This window comes from Microcaecilia unicolor, chromosome 8 (genome assembly GCF_901765095.1).
Source record: "Microcaecilia unicolor chromosome 8, aMicUni1.1, whole genome shotgun sequence".
Taxonomy (NCBI): domain Eukaryota; kingdom Metazoa; phylum Chordata; class Amphibia; order Gymnophiona; family Siphonopidae; genus Microcaecilia; species Microcaecilia unicolor.
Genome location: NC_044038.1, coordinates 213108361 through 213130526, shown reverse-complemented (window position 1 = coordinate 213130526; position 22166 = coordinate 213108361). Strand labels below are relative to the sequence as shown.

At 43.6% G+C, this 22166-nt stretch overlaps 1 protein-coding gene across 2 annotated transcripts in view; it reads right to left on the bottom strand.

Moving 5' to 3' along the window:
* Nucleotides 1–611: 611 nt before the first annotated feature.
* The window catches only part of ZNF217 (zinc finger protein 217), a 51340-nt gene continuing 29785 nt past the window's right edge, over nucleotides 612–22166 (bottom strand). For both annotated transcript variants that reach the window (XM_030212195.1, XM_030212194.1), the window contains exons 3-6: nucleotides 17999–18124; nucleotides 14272–15855; nucleotides 6728–6856; nucleotides 612–1692 (exon numbers count right to left, since the gene is read on the bottom strand). In XM_030212195.1, the coding sequence (XP_030068055.1) occupies nucleotides 6753–6856; nucleotides 14272–15855; nucleotides 17999–18124 (1814 nt within the window). In that variant the 3' untranslated portion in view covers nucleotides 612–1692; nucleotides 6728–6752. The remainder of the gene's footprint in view (nucleotides 1693–6727; nucleotides 6857–14271; nucleotides 15856–17998; nucleotides 18125–22166) is intronic.

Sequence of the window (22166 nt, the reverse complement as noted above, 5' to 3'; positions counted from 1 at the left end):
AAAAAAAAAAAACCTCAAAAAACCCACCCTCTTACCCTCTGCGCCAGCACAGACCTCCTTTTGCCTGAGCTTAGTAAAACGATCCCTAGTACTCCTAATTAGGAGTCGCCGCTACATACTCCTGTGTTAACGTTTTGCAGGTCTTGTAATGGCAATATTAGTGCATGACCTGCAAAAATCAAAACAAAGAAAATGATCTAAAGAACAAATGCGTGATATTTTTGCATGTTTAAGTAAAAAGGGCTCCCTACATACCAAAGGGTACTTTTACTAAGATGCGCCGAAAAATGGCCTGCCCTGTTGGAGGCGCGTGTATTGGATACATATTTTTCAGTGTGCCTGCAAAAAGGGCCTTTTTGTTTTTTTGGCCAAAAATGGATGCGCGGCAAAATTAAAAATTGGTGCACGTCCATTTTGGGCCTGAGACCTTACTGCCACCCATTGACTTAGCCGTAAGATCTCGTGCGTTAACCGGGCAGTAATCGCCAGCACGTGTACACTGCCCGGTTAGCGCCAGGCGATAAAAAATATTTTCTGCCAAGCATAAAAAAACGGAATTACTCCCCCGAGGGGCACGCGGTAGCCAGGCGGTAGTTCCAAATCGACGCATGTAGGCGCCTACCTGCCTTAGTAAAAGGGCCCTGAATTCCTTTAGCTCTGTTTAAGCATTAGACTAAATCCGTAGTATTTGAAAAATACTGTCCATGCGCTCATGTCATAATAATCCACAGTGAAATAAGAGTCCAAACTGTACATCAAGTTGACCTATAAAAAGGACAACTAAGAAGTCCGCCTTTTATTGAATGAATTGTGCCTAACAGTTATTGGGAGAATTAATTCCCAACATAAAAAACACAAAATACTAGTCAGCAGGAATGGAGCATCTTAACAGTGTTGAGACAACTTTCAAAAAAGGAAGAGCAGATAATGTCTCACAAAAGCTGTATCAGGGAGGCTTTTACAGAAAAGTGGTACAAACAAGCAGAAGCGACGAAAACTTCTTGCAACGTTTCTTTGATATTTGTGGGTTCTGAGAAAAACATATTTTTAACAGCTCTGGGCACTCTTGGAGTGTGCAGCCCAATGGACTGAGTTTTGTACCACAGCACCAGTGGTGCGTTATCGTTGTTCACAAATGGGATGACATTGTGACAAAGATACTGCACCGTTCATTTGTAAACTATAACAAGACAAGATGGACATACTTTAACAACAAAAATCAAAAAGCAGAATATTAGAATAACTCAAAATATCTGAGATGTTTTACGTACAATGGTAGCAAAACCAATGCAAGTAACGAAAAGGTCTCCCCCATCTTAAATATTTACACATTACCTGAGGTGCAAGTAATATATATATTCCTCCAAGCAAAAAAACATTTGTAGCAGCACTCAAGTATACAAACCTCCCCCCCCCCCCCACCCCCCACCATTTTCTTGCCCCAAATATTTGGTCAACACTTTAAAAAAAAAAAAATATGATTCAACATCAAAAGAGCATACTTTTCTCTCTCTTTCTGATGCCAGCTGTTTGAACTATAATTTTATTGCTACTTGATAGAAATTTATAACTGAACTGTAGTGTTCTTTATACATAAAGCATATTCCGCTTATTTCAGTAGCTTTCACCATTAATTTACATGGGGTTATGTTCAGTCAATGTTCCACAAAGAATGTGCTTCTGCATTCAGACCTACAAGAAACAAACAAACAAAAAAAAAAAGTTAGACTAAAGATTGCAAATACAAAGGAGCAATAGCATTTTTAGCACATGCTAAATGCTAGAGATGCCCACAGGAATATATGGGTGTCTCTAGCGTTTAGCGTAGGGTTACTATATGGCTCCAAAAAAATGAGGACACGTAGAGGGGCATAATCGAACGGCGCCGGCCAAATAGTTGGCCGGCCATCTTTGTGGCCGGCTCCGCAAGGGGGCGGAGCCAACTGTATTTTCAAAATACGGTTGGGGCAGGCTAAATCGATCGCTGGGTTGAGAAGAGATGGCCGGCTCCGTTTTTCAGCCATAATGGAAACCGGGCCCGGCCATCTCAAACCCGGCGAAATTTAACTCAGTTGGTCGTGGGAGGAGCCAGCATTTGTAGTGCACTGGCCCCCCCTGACATGCCAGGACACCAACCGGGCACTCTAGGGGGCACTTCCAAAAACAAAAAATTGGCCCCAGGTGCATAGCTCCCTTACCTTGGGTACTGAGCCCCCCAAAACCCACTCCCCACAACTCTACACCATTACCATAGCCCTAAGGGGTGAAGGGGGCATCTACATGTGGGTACAGTGGGTTTTTTTTTTTTTGGGGGGGGGGGGGGGGGGGGGGGTTGGAAGGCTGAACATACATCACCACAAGTGTAACAGACTTTTTTTTTTGTTACATTTGTACCCCGCGCTTTCCCACTCATAGCAGGTTCAATGCGGCTTACATATTATATACAGGTACTTATTTGTACCTGGGGCAATGGAGGGTTAAGTGACTTGCCCAGGGTCACAAGGAGCTGCCTGTGCCTGCAGTGGGAATCGAACCCAGTTCCCCAGGACCAAAGTCCACCACACTAACCACTAGGCCACTCCTCCACTCAATCTGTCCTCCTTCTTCTGGAGCCATATGGTAACCCTAGTTTAGTGCACACATTTTTTTTTTAGCACATGCTAAAAACGCTAGCGCACCTTTATAAAAGGACCCCATAGTTTTATGACTGTGTAAATGTGAATTAAAAATTTGCAGATAAGAGATATACCACGTTAAAGCCAAAAAGGCACAGCAAAGCAGTTCATTTAAAATAAATTATTTAAGAATCACAGAAAAAGGAAAAACAAATAGGAGAGAAATCCAAGGAGAGAGAGAAAAAGAAAGGAGTGGAATACAATAGGAGACAAGAAAAGAAGATTAAAACAAAACAGGTTACGTAATCAGAAGAAAATGCTAACGGAAAGTTGCGTTTGATGGCTTTTTTAAACTGAGGAAGAGAGGCCTCAAAACATTAAGGGACCCTTTCACTAAAGCTTAGCACATACTAAACAGAATTAGCATACACTAAATGTAATGGAATCTATGCGGGATGCAAGGATCAAATCATAAAGAAACTTCAAACCACCCAAAACACTGCAGCCAGGCTTATATTTGGAAAAACACGTTCTGACTGCACCAAGCCACTCAAGAGAAAAATTGCACTGGCTACCAATCAAATAACGTATCACTTTCAAAATCTGCACGACTGTTCATAAAATTATTTACGGCGAGGCACCGGGCTACATGACAGACCTCATCGACCTGTCAACCAGAAACACCACAAAATCTACACGATCATGCCTAAACCTCCACTACCCAAGCAGCAAAGGACTGAAATACAAATCCACCTATGCAACCAACTTTTCCTACCTATGCGCACAACTATGGAACGCATTGCCAAAAGCTGTAAAAACTACGCTCAACCACCTAAATTTTCGGAAAGCACTAATGACAGACCTGTTCAGAAGAGCATACCCCACCTACCCAACATAAAAATACCTGGACACTTGCGACATAATGTAACCAAAGACTGTAACGAATATTACTACTACTTATCATTTCTATAGCGCTACTAGACGTACGCAGCGCTGTACACTTGAACATGAAGAGACAGCCCCTGCTCAACAGAGCTTACAATCTAATTAGGACAGACAAAACAGGACAAACAAGAGATAAGATAAAATAAGTGTTCTGAAGAAGTGAATAAGGATTAGGACCTAAAGGCAGCATCAAAAATGTGTCTCTTCTTCCCCCTTTTCCTCTCTAAGTTCCCCCCAACTGTACCTACCTTACATGTACCTCATTCTACCACAATATCACTTGGTATTCATTCATACTATGTATTTGTTCAGACCGAAATCGGCTAACGCCATTAACGGTTATATGTAAGCCACATTGAGCCTGCAAAAGTTGGGAAAATGTGGGATACAAATGTAACAAAGAAGAAGCCCAAAGGTATCAAATGGGCTTATGTAGCACACGTTAAGCTTTAGTAAAAGGGTCCCTAAACGCATTGGAAATCCAACATACTAGTTCGGTAGCTTAAGGGCTGTTTTATTAAAATTGCACTGAAGTCTGGGCCCATGTTGTTCCAAAGCAGAACTTTTCCATGCACTAAGCCCAGATTTACCATAGCACAATTTAAGGCTTTAAAAAAAAAAAAAAATTCTTCCAGGTGGTACATTAATGTTCGTATTAGCGCGCAGTACGTGTAAAAGGTTAACGCGAGAGTATTTACTGCCTTCTATTTAGGAGGCATATCCTCTCGTACTAACTCTGTGTTTTTAGCGTGTCGTAATGCGAATGCACTAGCTGGTTAATGCTTCCATGCCTATTCTCCGTCCATGACGCCACCGCCCCCCCAAAAATGTAAAAAATAAAATAAAACTAACGTGCAACTAGAGTGTTTCCCATGCTAAATGTGCGTTAATGGCCTAACACAATTTAGTAAAAAGGCCCCTTAAGTGTATTATGTCAGGTGATGGCAAGCCGGATTCTTCACGACACTAAATTTTCCTATTGCTCAGCTTTGAGAACAAGCTTTTGAAAGTCACTCACATAAATGCAAAATTCCATGGCTACGTTCACCTACAGGCTTTGCATGAGTTTTGTTCGTACTTTCCCTGGGAACATATGTTCTCTGACAGAGAAAATGCAAGTCTCTGCACGTACTTTTCCCTTGAAAGTAACATGGGTAAATTAAAAAAAAAAAAAAAAAAATTAAAAATTCCATCTTTTCACACTCCTCACTCTATTATCCAGACTTTTCAAAGAAGCCCAAGGCTAAGTACAATGAAACAAAAAACCCAATAAAATATGAAATGTACTCCATGCCTGACTTTAAAAACACACTCCAGGGTGTCTATTCTGAACGCTGGTAAAAGCAGTTATGTTGATGCCCAAACTTAAACCAGGGGCAATTTTCAAACAGTGATTTTTACTAGCATACAATAGATGCTTAAAAACTGCTCTCCTCGTGGAGTCTTTTGTGGTTCTTTTTCTAGACTAATGGTTGTTCGTGTAGCTTCAAACTTTCTTAGAAGAAAAGATAAGTGCCTCCAGTTATAGTTACACACACAGAAGACAACTTTCAACGGAGCAGATATTTGTCAAGTCCAAGTACTTTTTTTTTAAATCTGCAGACACTAATCGGGAACATAAAGTTCATAATTATATCTGCCCTTGCTACTTGAGCAGACACTTTTTCTTAGGCAAATAGGGTACTGTGTACTTTGGGAAATTCAATAAATAATGCACATTTATTTTTGTTACATTTGTACCCCGCGCTTTCCTACTCATGGCAGGCTCAATACGGCTTACATAGGGCAATGGAGGGTTAAGTGACTTGCTCAGAGTCACAAGGAGCTGCCTGTGCCTGAAGTGGGAATGGAACTCAGTTCCTCAGGACCAAAGTCCACCACCCTAACCACTAGGCCACTCCTCCACTGTTGCTACTATTGGAGATTCTACATGGAATGTTGCTATTCCACTAGCAACATTCCATGTAGAAGTCGGCCCTTGCGGATCACCAATGTGGTCGCGCAGGCTTCTGCTTCTGTGAGTCTGACGTCCTGCACGTCAGACTCATAGAAACAGAAGCCTGCGCAGCCTTCTACATGGAATGTTGCTAGGGAACAGCGAGGGTCCGGGAACGCAGCACTGAGCTCTGCTGAGCAGCCGACGTCGGCCTTCCAAGTTCCTTCTTCTTCTCTGCCTGTCCCGCCCTCGTGTGACGTAACGTCGTCAAGGGCGGGACACAGGCAGAGAAGAAGGAAAGCCGACGGCAGCTCAGCAGAGCTCAGTGCTGCGTTCCCGGACCCTCGCTGAGCGAGGGACCGACCGGGTGGAGGGTGGGTGGCGGCGGCGACTCCGGGTGGGGGGAGCGTTAGCGACGGCAGTGTCCCTCCCTCGCAAATGCGCAGTACAGACCCTCTCTGTTCCGCCCCCGTCATCACGTATTGACGCGGGGGCGGAGCAGAGAAGGTCTCTACTGCGCATTTGCGAGTGAGTACGACACTCGCCTTTTATATATATTGATGATGCTTTAAAAAAATGCTCCAAGATAGTATAATCCTTCATCAAATTATTTTCATATTTTGCAGAGCACGGATGACATTTTCTATAAGAGATATGTTTGTAAAAGTCAAGGATATGCATTGAAATTAGTGAATTTTGTTGAAATAAATATTTAAAACTTTCAAGAACTTTTTTGTGCTGTTTGGAACTAAGGGGCCCTTTTACTAAGCCGCATAAGTGTCTATGCATGCCCAACGCGCGCCAAAATGGAGTTACGGCCTGGTTACCGTGCGGCTCTTGCAGTAATTTCATTTCTGGTGCGATCTGATGCGCGCAAGTCATAACCGCACAAATTCTTTATCACTAGGTCTATGGCTGGCGGTAAATATCAGATACAGCTGTGTTTTCGTTTGAGAATTTAGTATCCTCACGGGTTTACTTGGACCATTAAAATTGCCTTATATTATAAAGGACACCAGGCAAAAAAAAAAACCCAGTAGAGGAACACAAAGGAAACCTCTCACAGATGGTGTCCAAAAAAACTCTCTTCATTTCAGTAGACTTCAAGAATAAAGCAAACACACTTTGTTCACTTATTTAATCACCCTGTTCTAATTCTACTTAAAGTGATAAGTATAGCTGCAGTAAAGGTAAATCAATGGCTTATTTTATACAACAATCAATAGATTACCATTTCTTGTAGCAAATGTGAATAATCAGGTTCTCTTCTCATGTGGTCCATAATATGCATTACCGATGTTTCCAAAATTTCTCTGTAGAAAATTATTTGATAGAGGCTCATAGGGAACAGGCCTTTTTCCTGATCAAGAAAATAAAGGATGAACATATAGATTATTTGACATCATATAAAAATGAATGAAAAGAAAGAAAGAGAGAGAGAGAAAGAGAGAACGAGAGAGAGAGAGAAAGAGAGAACGAGAGAAAGAGAGAGAGAGAGAAAACGAGAGAAAGAGAGAAAGAGAGAGAGAGAGAGAGAAAACACATTTAGGGGGAAAATGAAACTGAAATTTAGCTACTGGGTTGATGCATGCGCAACTGCTTTTATAGAATACTAACCTAAGCTCTCATCTACGCAACTAACATTACGTGAGTGCACTCACGCCAGCTCAAAGGCTGATGTAAATGTTTGCACCTAACTCATGTCCAGGACTTTCCCAGAACACAGTTACCCAAGACTGGGAGAATTACTCAACAAGGATGAGCTTTCAGCAATCACCGCTCTGCGGAGGCGCTACCACAAACTCTGGTCTTAATCTTTGTAGCTCTATCCACGATAGAACTGGGCAGATTAAAAAACTGAGGCATCTGACAAAAGGAGCTCCTTACCATCCATATATAACTTATTCGATGTTGATGCATTAGGGCGCCATTTCGCTCACAGAGAGGTCAAGTCATCCATACCACTAATTGAAAAAACAAAACAAAACCCAGGGACCTGTGGGAACTGATATTTCTGGGCCCAAAGAAAAAAAATTGTTGAGTACAGTGGCATAGCCACAGGTAGGCCTGGGTGGGAGGGGGCTCACCCAAAATTAATGCACCCTTGCTGTGGATGGTAGGGATTCCCCAAGCCCACCCACTGAAGACCTCCTCCAATCAGAACTCTTTCCAAGTTCAGCCGCCAGGAGGCAATGTTCCCAAGCCACGACCACTGGCACTGTCCCTCCCGTCATCCAGATGTTCTATTAGGACCAGCCCCTAAATGTAGAAGACCTTGCAACGAGCAGTGAAATACTACTGACCCTACCAACAAATGAACCAGATCCACATAGCACACATGAGGGGGCTAGTCCACAGCCACTGGGATTCCAAAAAATGGGCACTTCATCAAATTTTAAAGCACATGACCAATCGAAGACAGTGGAAGAAACATGTAGAAAGATTCCCGCTCTGGCCAGGACTGTTACAGGGCATCAGTCTTTGCCCGAGAAGCACTTTGAAGAGAAGGGACACCCACCACTTTGCCACCAGATGACATTCTGTTCCACTGCAATCAAGCCAACTTCTTACACAACTGCCACACTTCTAATCCTGCTTTACTTGTTGAAGTATGTCCAGTCTTCCCCTGTAGCAGTGGATAGAAGTTCTTCAGAGCCATGCAAAAATGGCCCTTTTTCTAGGTGACCGATTCTTCAATATACTTCCTCATGGTCCATCATCCTTACATGAGTTGTTCCAGACAATAAGCTCCCCCTGCCCCCCCACCCCAACCTCAGCTTGCATTGGTGATAATTATCCACTGTACAAGATACAGGGGAACACCCCTGAGATGATGGGCCAGAAGGACCTATCATACAAGTTGCTTCCACAGAAAAAAAGAGAGGGATCCTGACCATGAATTCTTGAGTTTGTGGGGGACCAGCGATAAGGCTATTAACCAGTGCCAGAGCCCAATGCCAAAGCCAACTGAGAGCAACCACTAACTTTGGAGAGATGCAGACATAGTTGTATAATAAAAAATATCCGCCTAGGTGGCCACTCCAGACTCAAACTATGCCAGTTCTTGTGAAGCAGGCATCTGCTGCGTCCACTGCAAGAGGGCCCTCATGATAAAACTGCTGCAGACCAAAAGTCTGTACCCAAGCACCAAAGTGCTGAACACTTGTTTGAGGAACAAATCTACTATTCCAGTGCAGGATGGCTCAGCTCTTTAAGATTTCTCATAACAGGAAGGTAGTTTTGTCACAGCTGTCACCAAGGCATCCACCTTGGGAGGATGAATTAAAACGTACCTAAACCTTCTCAGAGAAAGGGTAGAGACTGTCCAAGAGCGTGGTACCCAAAGGATTCTAACACCTCCCACTCAGCAAGCATCATCATCTGTGAGGCAGCCCAACAGAAAAGGCTTTGTAGGGTCTGCACAGTCCTTCCAAGATGGGATCTCCATCTGTGGCAGCTCTTCTTTCTGGAACAACCTGACTACTGGAGAATCGTCCTCCACTGCAGTCATCAGGGATGCACCCTCCCAGGAGGGAGACTGCCACCTCCAAGTAGTCTTCTCCTCAGATTTCCTCCACTGAGGAATGCAGTTAATTAGGGTCCACTTGGTATCAGAGTTCTTACTGGGCAACCTGGCTTGTTTGCTCCTTCAGGTTCACACCCTGGAGGGCCCAAAACCCCCAGCACCTCCAAAGATGCCCCTCACTGACTAGGAGCCCAGCAGCCTTCATAGATGGAGGGTCTAAAACATCTGGGGACCTAGGTCCATGGAGGAGCCCATCACAGCCCCTCTGGGATCTCTACTCGACAGTGGATTGGGGAGGGGGGGTCAGAACAACTCCCAGATACAGCTGTACGTGCATTTCTTGGGCCATGAGGGATTTTGATAGTTTTGACAGCAAAATGGCCACCATTTCTACCAAAATTGGCTCCATCATGGCTGACACTGAACAGACTGAGCCCAGCTCCAAATAAGTTGAGTCATCGACACTGACTACAGAGGTACCCCAATCCTCCTAGCGCTGAAACCACCACTACCACACTGCAGTAAGAGACAGCAACACTGACACACTGGCTCCTGCATTCCCTGTTGCTAGGCATAAATTAATCCCTCCAGTTGTGCTGAAACTATATGCTCACACCAAAATCCCTAATGCCTCTTTGGGCAAGCAGCCAGTTTAGACCTCTTCCTCAGCCACAGCTGTCTGCCTTACAGTTGCTTCTAATTAAGAGTGTGAGTGCGTGCGTGTCATACATATAAAGTATGTATGTACACATACACACACATATTATATATATATATATATATATATATATATATATATTCTATAAAATTATTCAAAAATATATAACGTGCAGACAAAAAAAAAATATAAAAGCAGAATTCCTTGCTCCTTGTTGTTATACCTGGGAACTGCAGGGGAGCCTGGGGGAATTACACCCAAACAGGGTGAATGGGGAATGAGGGATGGGGACTTGTACCTCTCAGGCAGGGTCCCACAGAAGTGAATCATAAGCCTTACCCAATGGATGCTAAGAAGCACAACTGGGAGAATTGGAGGCAAGCTCCACACTTGACAAAGTCCAGTCCAGGGACAGGATAACCTGGAAGCAGCTCTTAGGCTCAACCAAGCTTTGTGGCTGAGGCCTCAGAAAGTGGAGCAGGGACCAGGAACGCCAGCGAGTACGACCCCTACCATCTGCTGAGATACAGAAAATACTTCATCTTTCCAAGGAGCATCACCAGCTAATATTGGTAAAGCTCAGCTTTTTTTTTCTCTATCTCCATCTGCAACACTACTCAAACATAACTCAGATAAAGCCTGAATTGTAGTAAATAGGTTGGGACTGGTGCTTTAACCTTTATAAATTACCTGGAAACAGAAATAATGAGCGAGGTAATCAAATCTGCAGATGAAGCAAAATTATTCAAAGCTGTTAAATAAGGGAATTGTGAGAAATTGAAGGAGCTCAAGAAATTGGGCATCTAAAACAGCCAAGAAAATATGTGCACAAGTGCAAAGTGATGCATTTAGAGAACTACTCCTAAAGCCATAGCAAAATGGTGAGATATTAGAACCTAGGAAAATAATCTAGGCACTGAAGCAAACAAATCAATCTATGGAAATAAACTAAGCACTGAAGCAAACAATCAATCTACGGAATTACTAGGAGAGGAATGGAGGATAAAACTGAAAAGTATCATGTCTCAGTATCACTCCATGGAGCGAATACTGTGCAGTATTCTGGTCACCACATCTCAAAGCAGATAGCGGAACTGGAAAGCAATATAGAAAAGGGTGACCAAATAATAGGATGATGGAATGACTCCTCTATGACGAAAGGCTAAAGACGTTAGGGCTCTTCAGTTTGGGTAAGAGGACGGTTGAGGGGAGAGAAAAGTCTATACAATCATGAGTGGAGTAGGAACGGGTAACACAATTTGGTTTACCCTTTCAAAAAGTGAAAAGACTAGGGGACGTGCTATGTAGTTATTAAATCGTACCTTTAACATTTTCTCTCAACACGTGTGCTCTCCCCAGTTTTATACGTTAGACAGATAAAGTTCTTTGTTCTAAGAACACCTACAATGTAATATTTGTATTTTTCCTGCCCTAAGTATTAATTGACGGGAACACAACAGCGGTGTCTAAATGCAGGACCAGAAAGTCAAAATTTGGCACCGAGGCAGTTGTTTTATGTCGCCTGTGACTAAATCCAGGCCAGATTTAATCTCTGCTACTTCGGTGACAATAGGGAAGCTACTGGGATTGGTAGCATGAAATGTTGCCACTATTTGGGTTTTCTGCCAGGTACCTGTGACCTGGCTTGGCCACTGTTGGAAACAGGATATTGGGCTAGATGGACCATTGGTCTAACCCAATATGGCTATTCTTATGTTCTTAAGTAACCAACCACACGGAGTTTCCAAGGAGGGCAAAGAGCAACAGCAGCAAGAGCTGAGAAGAGAGGAGGAGTAGGATAGTGGTTAGAGCGCCAGACTGACAACCAGAGAAGCCCAGTTCAAATTCTGTTGCTGTTCCTTGTGATCCCGGCCAGGCAAGTCACTTAACCCTCCATTGCCTCAGGTACAAATGGACTAAGTCCTCTGGAGCCAGTAAAATACCCAATGCAAACACCTCTCCGGTACTATGTAAGCCACATTGAGCCTACTACTTAGCATTTCTATAGCGCTGCCAGGGTTACGCAGCGCTGTACAAGTTTAACATGGGGAAGGACAGTCCCTGCTCGAAACAGCTTACAATCTAAAGGTTACAAACTACAAATAGGTGGGAAAATGCGGGCTACAAATGTAACAAATAAATAAAAAATGTACCTGAATGTAATTCACCTTGAGCTACTAGTGAAAAATAAGGTGAGAGCAAATGGACCTCTCTCTCCCCTCAACTGTCCTCTTATCCAAACTGAAAAGCCCTAGCGTCTTTAGCCTTTCGTCACTGAGGAGTCATTCCATCATCATTCTATTATTTGGTCACCTTTTTCTATATTTTCTAGCTTATGTCTGGAATTTGTTACTGGTGGATTGGTAAAAGCAGTTAGCATAACAGGGTTTAAAACAAAACAAAGAGATTAAGAACTTCCTGGAGGAAAGACCATGAACTATCATTCTGGTAGATTTAGGAAAAAAACACCATTTATCCCAGGGTATATAATCTTGTTACTATTTGAGATCCTGCAGGTACCTGTGACCTGGATTGGCCAATACTGCAGGCAAGATACTGGACCTGATGGATATGGATCTTTGGTCCAATCCATTACAGCCTCTCTAATTTTTATGTTTCAAAAGTCTCTCTACTATTTAATATCACTTTCTGAAAATAAGACCCTTTTGTTTCATTTATGTTCCTGCTTTGCGACTTCCAGAGCACACCTCTCTGATCTCAGGCTGGAAACATTTCACTAACTTCTAATTACTGATGAGTGAAAATGGATTTTTCAGCTCAGCACCACATCTTAAGCTTCAAAGTAATTCTCAGTAAGCAAGAACCAAAAAAAGCAGCAAAGTGAATCCAACCAGAAAACCGAATCCATTTAAGCTGTAAATTAGATAGCAAAAAAAACATATGATGGGTCAGCAGAGTAAACATTAGCATTTATCTGCATCCAACCTTTTCAAAACCTTTGCTTTTAGGAGGTTGGGGGGAGCACATAATTAAAATCAACTTCTGAACCATACAGACAAATTAAACTCCACCGAAATCACCAGGTACCTCTAGTTTTCAGGCAACTTGTAAAAAAAAAAAAAAAGTTAGCCCTTTCTCTATTTGACAAGAACCTTTGTAAAACTGAAAGATCAAGGTGATGCACCAACTAGCTATGCCCTTTGACAAAGTGGAACTTTTTAAGAAACCAGTTGCAAAGTACAGCCATGTTCTGAAATCAAGCTTTAACCATAGGTCGTTAGTACACATTATATACATGTTATAATGTCTTTGTATCGCTCCATGGTGCGACTGCACCTTGAGTATTGTGTTCAATTCTGGTCGCCGCATCTCAAGAAAGATATAGTAGAATTGGAAAAGGTGCAGCGAAGGGCGACTAAAATGATAGCGGGGATGGGACGATTTCCCTATGAAGAAAGACTAAGGAGGCTAGGACTATTCAGCTTGGAGAAGAGACGGCTGAGAGGAGACATGATAGAGGTATATAAAATAATGAGTGGAGTGGAACAGGTGGATGTGAAGCATCTGTTCACGCTTTCCAAAAATCCTAGGACTAGGGGGCATGCGATGAAACTACAGTGTAGTAAATTTAAAACAAATCGGAGAAAATGTTTCTTCACCCAACGCATAATTAAACTCTGGAATTCATTGTTGGAGAATGTGTTGAAGGCGGTTAGCTTAGCAGAGTTTAAAAAGGGGTTGGACGGTTTCCTAAAGGACAAGTCCATAAACCACTACTAAATGGAAAAAAATCCACAATTCCGGGAATAACATGTATAGAATGTTTGTACATTTGAGAAGCTCGCCAGGTGCCCTTGGCCTGGATTGGCCGCTGTCGTGGACAGGATGCTGGGCTCGATGGACCCTTGGTCTTTTCCCAGTGTGGCATTACTTATGCACATTAAGACTTGCTGCTGCTATCTGAATTATCTTCATAATCTGGAACCTGATCTTTTGTAGACTCTGCTAGAAAAGTGGTATGGTGCGTATACTACTTGTGATCTCTCCCCATCCCCTTTTGTAGGATCGAAGTAAGAAAGGTGCTTTCCTATAGTTCTCCTCTGCCAGCTGGTTTGGTCTTGTGGCATGAACTGTGCAGAGCCTAGCAGTCTCTGGACGGTACCATGGTTCTAAAGCTAAATGACCGACACCAGCTGCCTTGTGGAAACAGTTGCAGATCACTGTGTCCCTTAGGCCCAAACAACGGAGGCCCCAAAAATTGGAGCCTTGCAGGTAGAGGGAAGAGGAAAGACAGCAGAAAAGATATTGAGGGAGCAGCAGCATGTGAATAATACAATTTCTTAGACCTACTATTAAAATCAGGTTCTTACTTGTAACGACATTGACCCAGAATCTATCTCCCACCTTACCTGTCTCTACCTACCTACCCATCCTATTACTACCCATCCATCCTTCTATTATGTTATACTTAATTTCCTACTTTACATAACAAAATTCGGTGTTACCTATTACTATGTAAGTCGCATTGAGCCTGCTTTTAGTGGGAAAGTGCGGGATACAAATATAATAAATAAACAAACACTGGCTACCCCACCCCCACCCCACAGAAAACTTTTACAGGTGCGTTTACCTTCCAGGGTGGCATTACATCCTCGATTACCAATGGGCTCACAAGTATTATATGGAGGAGTAAGGTTTCGTGGCTCATAGGAACTGAGCAAGGAACTCCAGTGCAAATCTTCATTTGCATTCAGAAGCCCACGTCGGACTGGCAAAACAGATGACCCTGCATTCAAGGCTGAACATTCTTGAGATAATTGATTTGCAGTCCTGCTTGAGACACGAGTTCTTCCCATCTCAGCTCTTCTGTAATTAGGTAAGTCTAAACAGAGCCGCTGAAGTCCCAACAAATGGGACTTCGATTTCTTAGAAGAGGTCTCACCAAGTTCCATCACGTTCCCTACAGTTCTGCCGTGAATATATTCTCTTCCATGGTCACTACACCAGGCAGGCCCGTTTCTGAAGGAATACTCCATGTATCCATTAGCGCCATTATTAATAATGCCGCTCTGGGAAGACTGGACATGCTGAAATTTTACTTTAGACTCGGGTGGCTCCATCCTATCCAATACCTGAGCTACGCTGGGTTTCAGAAGCATTTCTTTATGGTGGCGTTGAATGCTGCCAGTCTGAGCACCAATGTTCTGTGGATTGTGTGATGGCACATTACCCGGTGTCGAGCATCTGGATTCTATATCTGGAAAAGGTACTTTGCTTTGAGACGCATAGGACTGCCTGGACTTTTTCGTGTGCACTGATTTTAATGGTGTAGACAGAGAAACTTTATTTTTAATAGTCACCGAAAACAAGGGGGGCACATCCCTTCCAAGAAGAGCTGGTGGGCACCCAGTACGCCTGAGTATAGCACCATTAGTACCTTTACTTTGGTACATTTTTTGAGCCACGTCTGGATTGTACTTATGGATCAGCTTCTGATGCATGGTTAGAACTTCGGGATAAAATGTTTTGTAAGTACAAAATGGACAGGTACTTATCGACAGTGCCCCTGGGCAAACTGAGATTAAAGAACACTCTTGAGTAGTCCTGAGTGATAAATTCAACGGTCTGTCTTGGAAGTCTACACATGCCTTTTGTCTGCAGTTTGCTACACTGACCATTACGTCGCTGGCATCGTTCTCATCCTTGAACGGAGTTAAACCAATATTTTTATCCCTTCCATACTCTGAAAAATCATCCTCTTCGGTCTTACAAACAGGCGTATCTTGAACAATTTTGTGCACTTTGGCTTCTTCTGAAAAAAGAACAGATCCACTTTCAAAAACCTGATTTGGTGCATTAATAGGCCTTGCACAAGACTCCTGGCTCTCTTTATTCACGTTTGAAAGGATTGGACTTCCCAATATCTCACGAAAGGAAGAAAACATTTCTTTTTGCTGCTTAATAGGTGGGCACTCCTTGACGTCTTTAGTAGCATCCCTAAGCCTTTTGGAGTTCTTCGTTTCTTGAGTGCGATGAGCTACCGCTGGGGACACAGATGTGGCCTCTTCAACCGACAATGAACTTTTACTATCGAATTTTACTTCCGTCGTGGTATCGCTGTGCTTGTCCTTGTGATGCCTTTCCAAATGATACCTCAGTGATGTTTTCTGAGCTGCTGCATAGTCACAAAATTCACATTTATATGGCTTTTCACCTGAAAAGAAAGAAAAAAAAAAAAGTTATTCATTAATCCAGACATGAATGACTTAGAGTGGTTTCGTATTAGCCTCTCAAGTGAGTGGATCAAATTTCATAGATTTCAGCCACTCTCAGTGGGCCCAATATTCGGCCAGCGGCAGGCAGCGCGTCCGCAGCCGGCATTAAACCTGGATATTAACTGCCAGGCCATTTTCGGCAACTGGCATCGAATATCGGGGTTTATTTTGGCCGCTAAAAGGTTAACCAGCTATGCAGATATTCAATAGTAACAGGTTAACTTTTAGTGGTCAAAGGCCCATACTGACCACCCAATATTGCTGGTTTGGCGCTGAACATCTGAGCGTAACTGGCTAGTCGCTAACCAGGATATTCAGAGGGAGATAACCAGTCATCTCCTGCCGAATATTTATTTGTGACATTTATATCCCACATTATCCCAAACAAGTTTTGAGTTCAATGTGGCTTACAATAAACAGTATAGGATACATAACAAAGAATAATGCAAAAGAAAATAATTCAATATCATAAACATACTGGGATAGCTATGGATGTTTAAGATTTAGAAAATCTATTATGAATGAGAAATTGTACATGAAGCAGAGAGAACGTTAATGGTAAATAGAGTAATAACCAATTCAGGTAAAATTTAATTGTTTGAGATATGGTTGTTCTTTGTGAGGGTTTGTTTGAATAGGAACGATTTGAGGAATTTGCGGAATCTAGTATATTCCTGTATATTTCTTATTTTGGGTGGTAAGGAGTTCCACCATTTGGTTCCCAGGTAAGTGAAGTCTGTAGAGTGGACAGTTTTATAGATCACTTTTTTGCAATTTGGAAGGTGTAGTCTGAGATAAGTTTCTTGCCTCATATTTAGCGTTTCTTTGAGGTGAGTTTATTAATGGTACCATATAGTCTGGAGCTGTGCCATTTAGGATTTGAACGTTAAAGATATATAAGATGAAGGTAATTCTTGCTTTAATGGGAATCCCGTGGAATTTGATTAGTAAAGGGGAGGCACTTTCAAAATGAGAGATTTTATATATGAACCTGGCTGCAGTGTTTTTTTGAGCAGTTTGGAGTTTTTTCAACAGGTACTCTTTACAGCCAGCATATATGGCATTACAAAAATCGAATTGGGATAATGTTAATGATTGTACCAATAGTCTGAATGTTTCTGATGAGAAATAGGGTCTGATCCTGTTTAGTTTCCAAAGAGACTTGAAAGATTTTGTGATTACTGAGGAAACTTGAGTATCAAAAATGTTTATCTATAATTATAACTAGAACTTTCAGATTATTGTCATTGGCGAATAAAGTGTTGTCAGTTGTCAGTTTTGGTCAAATAGGTTGAATATCCGCGGTCAGGCACATAATCAGTAACCAGCCAGGAGCCGTTTCTGGCTGGTTAAATAGTTTTAAATTTTTTTTTTTTTTTTGGGGGGGGGGGACGGGGACGTCAGACTCACAGAAGCAGAAGCCTGCGCGGCCACATTGGTGATCTGCAAGGGCCGACTTCTACATGGAATGTTGCTAGTGGAATAGCAACATTCCATGTAGAATCTCAAATAGTAGCAACAGTCGGGGAGGAGTGGCCTAGTGGTTAGGGTGGTGGACTTTGGTCCTGAGTTCCATTCCCACTTCAGGCACAGGCAGCTCCTTGTGACTCTGGGCAAGTCACTTAACCCTCCATTGCCCCAGGTACAAATAAGTACCTGTATATGTAAGCCGCATTGAGCCTGCCATGAGTGGGAACGCGCGGGATACAAATGTAAGAAAAAAAAAAAAAATAGATACATGTTTTTCAATCCACACAGGCACTTCGCAGGCCACCTATATTTTCAAAAAGGGCAGCTCCATTTCAAAAACGTTTGTGGCAGATGGGTTTTGTGGGTACTTTTGTACCATGTACATTGCATGAAAATGAAACACTAGCACGTATTGTTTCACTTCCACCGTAACTCCATCTTTCTGTATTTTTGCCAGCAGGGAAGGCCACACCTAGCTAATCAGTACGATCTAAGTGACTTGAACAACATCTCTGAATATTCAATACTCCTTTCGACTAACTACTTTATACTATTCCTCCATTTAAACTTTAAATCGCATTTCTTGTACAGAATGTTTAAGAAAAACCTTACCTGTATGAGTCCTGAGATGAATATTGAGGTAATAATTAGAGCGGAAAGACTTTCCGCAATAACTGCACTGTCTAGAGGATCCAAGATTTTTAATTTTCCCTCTTTCTGCACCATCTTCACTCTTATCTTTGAATTAAAAAAATATATTTTAATCAGTTTTGATCACTAAAGAAATTCTACATACACAGCTCAATCATGCCCCGATGAGCAGAAGCAAATGCGGACGCTAGAAGCCAACAGCGCCGTACTAGCACCAGCGTTTGCGCCCGCCTGATGATCAGAGCCAAGCTCTGAACTCAATAAGCATGCAAATGCATGCTAAACAGGACATTACCTATTCCTCCCCAATGCTCAGCAGGCAGTGTGCAAACATTGGCACTGCTACTGCAGCAAACCCTACACCAGCTCACAGCTGGCAGGGTTTGTGAAGCAATGGGACGGAATGGGGATCCCTGTCCACCATACATTTGCATGCCTCCCCTCCCCAAGGCAATCAAAGTCCCGGTAGCCTACTGCCCCCCCCCCCCCCCCACGGACTGTGGCAGGGCGGTCCAGTAGACCTGCAATCCCAGACACCCCCCCCCCCAATGAGGGCCCAGGGGGCTGGAGGTCCATTGGATCTCCAGCCCCCCTAACCCAGATGCCTAGCGGAGCCCTCCTCCCTCGCACCCCGTAACCTCTCAGATGAAGGAAGAAGCAGCACACGCCCTCATCTAGCGCTGACTTCAAAATGTCAGCTGGGCAATGGTTCCTTACCATATATGGGAGAAACTCCCTTATATGGTAGGGAAGCCTTGTCCAGTGCATGCCAGGATGCCGTTGGATGAGGAGTGTGCTACTCCCTCCTCCATTGGAGAGGTACGGGAGAGGGGAGGGCTCCACTAGGGAGCATTGGGGTGGGGGGTTAAGGAGGCTAGAGATCCACTGGTCCTCCAGGCCCTCAAGCCCTTGTGTCTGGGGGGGGGGGGGGGGGGAAGGGGGGGGGGGCAAAGGACCTCCGTCTCCTCATTTGACAAGTCCGGGCTTTTGACAGCCCAGACCTTTCAAACTAGTGCTTGAGGTTTGTGCCCGAGTGACCGCTCGGGCACAATCCTCCCGCACTTTCCCCTATGATGACAGCTAATAGTTTGCCTAAATCTGTATGCGATTAGCTCTGATCATAGGGGTGGCATCGCTCCATGCTGTTCCAGCGCTATTTTTAGGGCATTGTTTGGCATAGTGCAGTGCTTCTGATCATCTGGCTGTCAGTGTGAGCTGTTTACTATTTGTAAAGAATATACATTTCATAAACTTTCTTCTGAAGTGCACCTAGAAGACTTCACAATACTTTGCTATAAGTACAGTAGTTATACACGCTATAACAAATGGATATTTACATTTATAGGTAAAAGAGGATCTAGACTCTGAAAGGGGGGGGGGGGGGGGAAGTTATCAAGCTGTGTTAGGGCTTTAAGATATTTGATCCTTAACGACTTAAAGGGCCCTAACGTAGCCTGACTTAATTGTTGCCATGGGAAATTACGCATGGATAACATGCAAAATGTTGCAGGAAACGTCTTAACAGGACTTCTGTAAAGTTGGTTGGAAACAATGTCTTGACATGATGCTCCATTTCTGACCTAGATCTCAGTACATGTTACTGTCAGATTTCCAAGGATGGGTTTTTTACTGTTTAACTGCAGCAAGCCACTGCCCCATGACAACAGGCATTTATACTGAGTAACTTAAGCCACATGGATCAGGCAGTAGGTTTCACAGTAAAATCCATAAAAGAAAAGAAAACAAACATCTGAGTCACTAAGAGGCAAGAACATCAGAGGAGGGGGGAGGGGCATGGGGAAGAACACATGCAGAGCATTCATATGGATTATTTCCACCTCTTCTGTGTGTCTATGACCAGGTTTTGTTTTGTTTTTCCCTTGGGGTAGGATGCACAGGCAGTTTGAAAGGGAGCAAATTCAGTAATTGATGTTTTAACTTTATCAAAGTTTCTGTGCAGCAGAAGCTTTTTCTACAGACATGAACTGGGTCATTTTTGGGGTAAATTTCTTCTCTGGAATCCCTAGTCATATCTGACCATCTTTAAACTCTGTCTTTTCATCAGCAAACCCCCCTCCCCCCACCAAGTCAAATATGAGTCCTCCTCCCTACCCCCCCAAACATATAAATGGCAAGAGGCGTACTCACTCGCAAATGCGCAGTAGAGACCCTCTCTGTCCCGCCCCCGCATCAATACGAGATGACGGGGGCGTGACAGAGAGGGAACCACCGTCGACACCGCTTCCCCCCCCCCCCAGGGTTGCCACTACCGCTCCCCCCACCCACCCGGAGTCGCCGCCGCCACCCACCCTCCACCCGGGCACCTGGCTTCACTATTCAAACCGCCGGAACGCAGCACACAGCTCATCTGAGCTGCCGTTGGCCTTCCTTACCTGCCTGTGTCCCGCCCTCGCCGACGTTACGTCACACGAGGGCGGAACACACGCAGAGAAGAAGGAAGGCCGACGGCAGCTCAGATGAGCTGTGTGCTGCGTTCCGGCAGTTTGAATAGTGAAAGCCAGGTACCCAGCCCGGGTGGAGGGGTGGCGGCGACCTATCCGGGGGGGGGGGGGGGGGGTCCTTTCAACCCCCTCCCCTTCCTTTACTAGCCCATTTTTACGGGCTCAACGGCTAGTTGAGTTGTAAAGAACAAAAATCAGGGAAATATACAGGGTAATAGAAATACGATTACCTAATCAGGTGCAATTCTTTCAAAACGTTCAAAATACATGAACAGCCCCTTTGAATGTGGCTTTGAAAAATGGAGATCCAATGAAGTTCTATGCATGGAAACAGCCATTATTAAAATCAGACTTGGGGAAAATCAACTGCTTACTTCTAGGATAAAGTAGCATAAAATGTATTGTACCTTTTGGGATCTTGACAGGTACTTGCGACCAGGACTGGAAACAGGATGCTGGGCTTGGTAGACCTTTGGTCTGTCTCAGTATGGCAACACTTATGTACTTATGGTATGAGAATTAGGGGGTAGGGGGAAATAAAACATGATCCTGGTTTTTAGAAACACTTGGCAAACTGCAGTCAATGTAGGGAGCTAAGACATGGCTGGGTGCATAGGGAGAGGAATGGTCAGTAGGAAAAAAGGAGGTGATGATGCCCATGTATAAGACTCTGGTGAGACCTCATTTAGAATATTGTATAGAATTCTGGAGACCACATCTTCAAAAAGCTATAAACAGGATAGAGTCAGTCCAGAGGGCGGCTACTAAAATGGTCAGTGGTCTTCATCATAAACAGTATGGGGACAGACTTAAAGATCTCAATATGTATACTATGGAAGAAATGTGGGAGAGGGGAGATATGATAGAGACATTTGTGGTTTAAATGAACAGGAGCAAGTCTTAATTGAAAGAAAGCTCTGGAATGAGGGGGCATAGGATGAAGGTGAAAGGGGATAGACTCAGGAGTAACCTAAGGAAATAGTTACTCACAGAAAGGGTGGTGAATTCCTAGAACGGCCTCCCGGTGGAGACGAAAAGCAGTATCTGAATTCAAGAAACTTTGGGACAAGTACACAGGAAATCTCTAAGGGATTGAATAGGAGAGTAGATGCCATGGATGGGCAGACTGGATAGGCCATATGGTCTTTATCTGCAAGAGGAGTGGCCTAGTGGTTAGGGTGGTGGACTTTGGTCCTGGGGAACTGAGGAACTGAGTTCAATTCCCATTCAGGCACAGGCAGCTCCTTCTGACTCTGGGCAAGTCACTTAACCCTCCATTGCCCCATGTAACCCACATTGAGCCTGCCATGAGTGGGAAAGCGCAGGGTACAAATGTAACAAAAATAAAATAGATACTATTGGAGATTCTACATGGAATGTTGCTACTATTGGAGATTCCACTAGCAACATTCCATGTAGAAGGCTGCGCAGGCTTCTGTTTCTGTGAGTCTGACGTCAGACTCACAGAAGCAGAAGCCTGCTCAGTCACATTGGTGATCTGCAAGGGCCGACTTCTACATGGAATGTTGCTAGTGGAATAGCAACATTCCATGTAGAATCTCAAATAGTAGCAACAGTGGAGGAGTGGCCTAGTGGTTAGGGTGGTGGACTTTGGTCCTGGGGAACTGAGGAACTGAGTTCAATTCCCACTTCAGGCACAGGCAGCT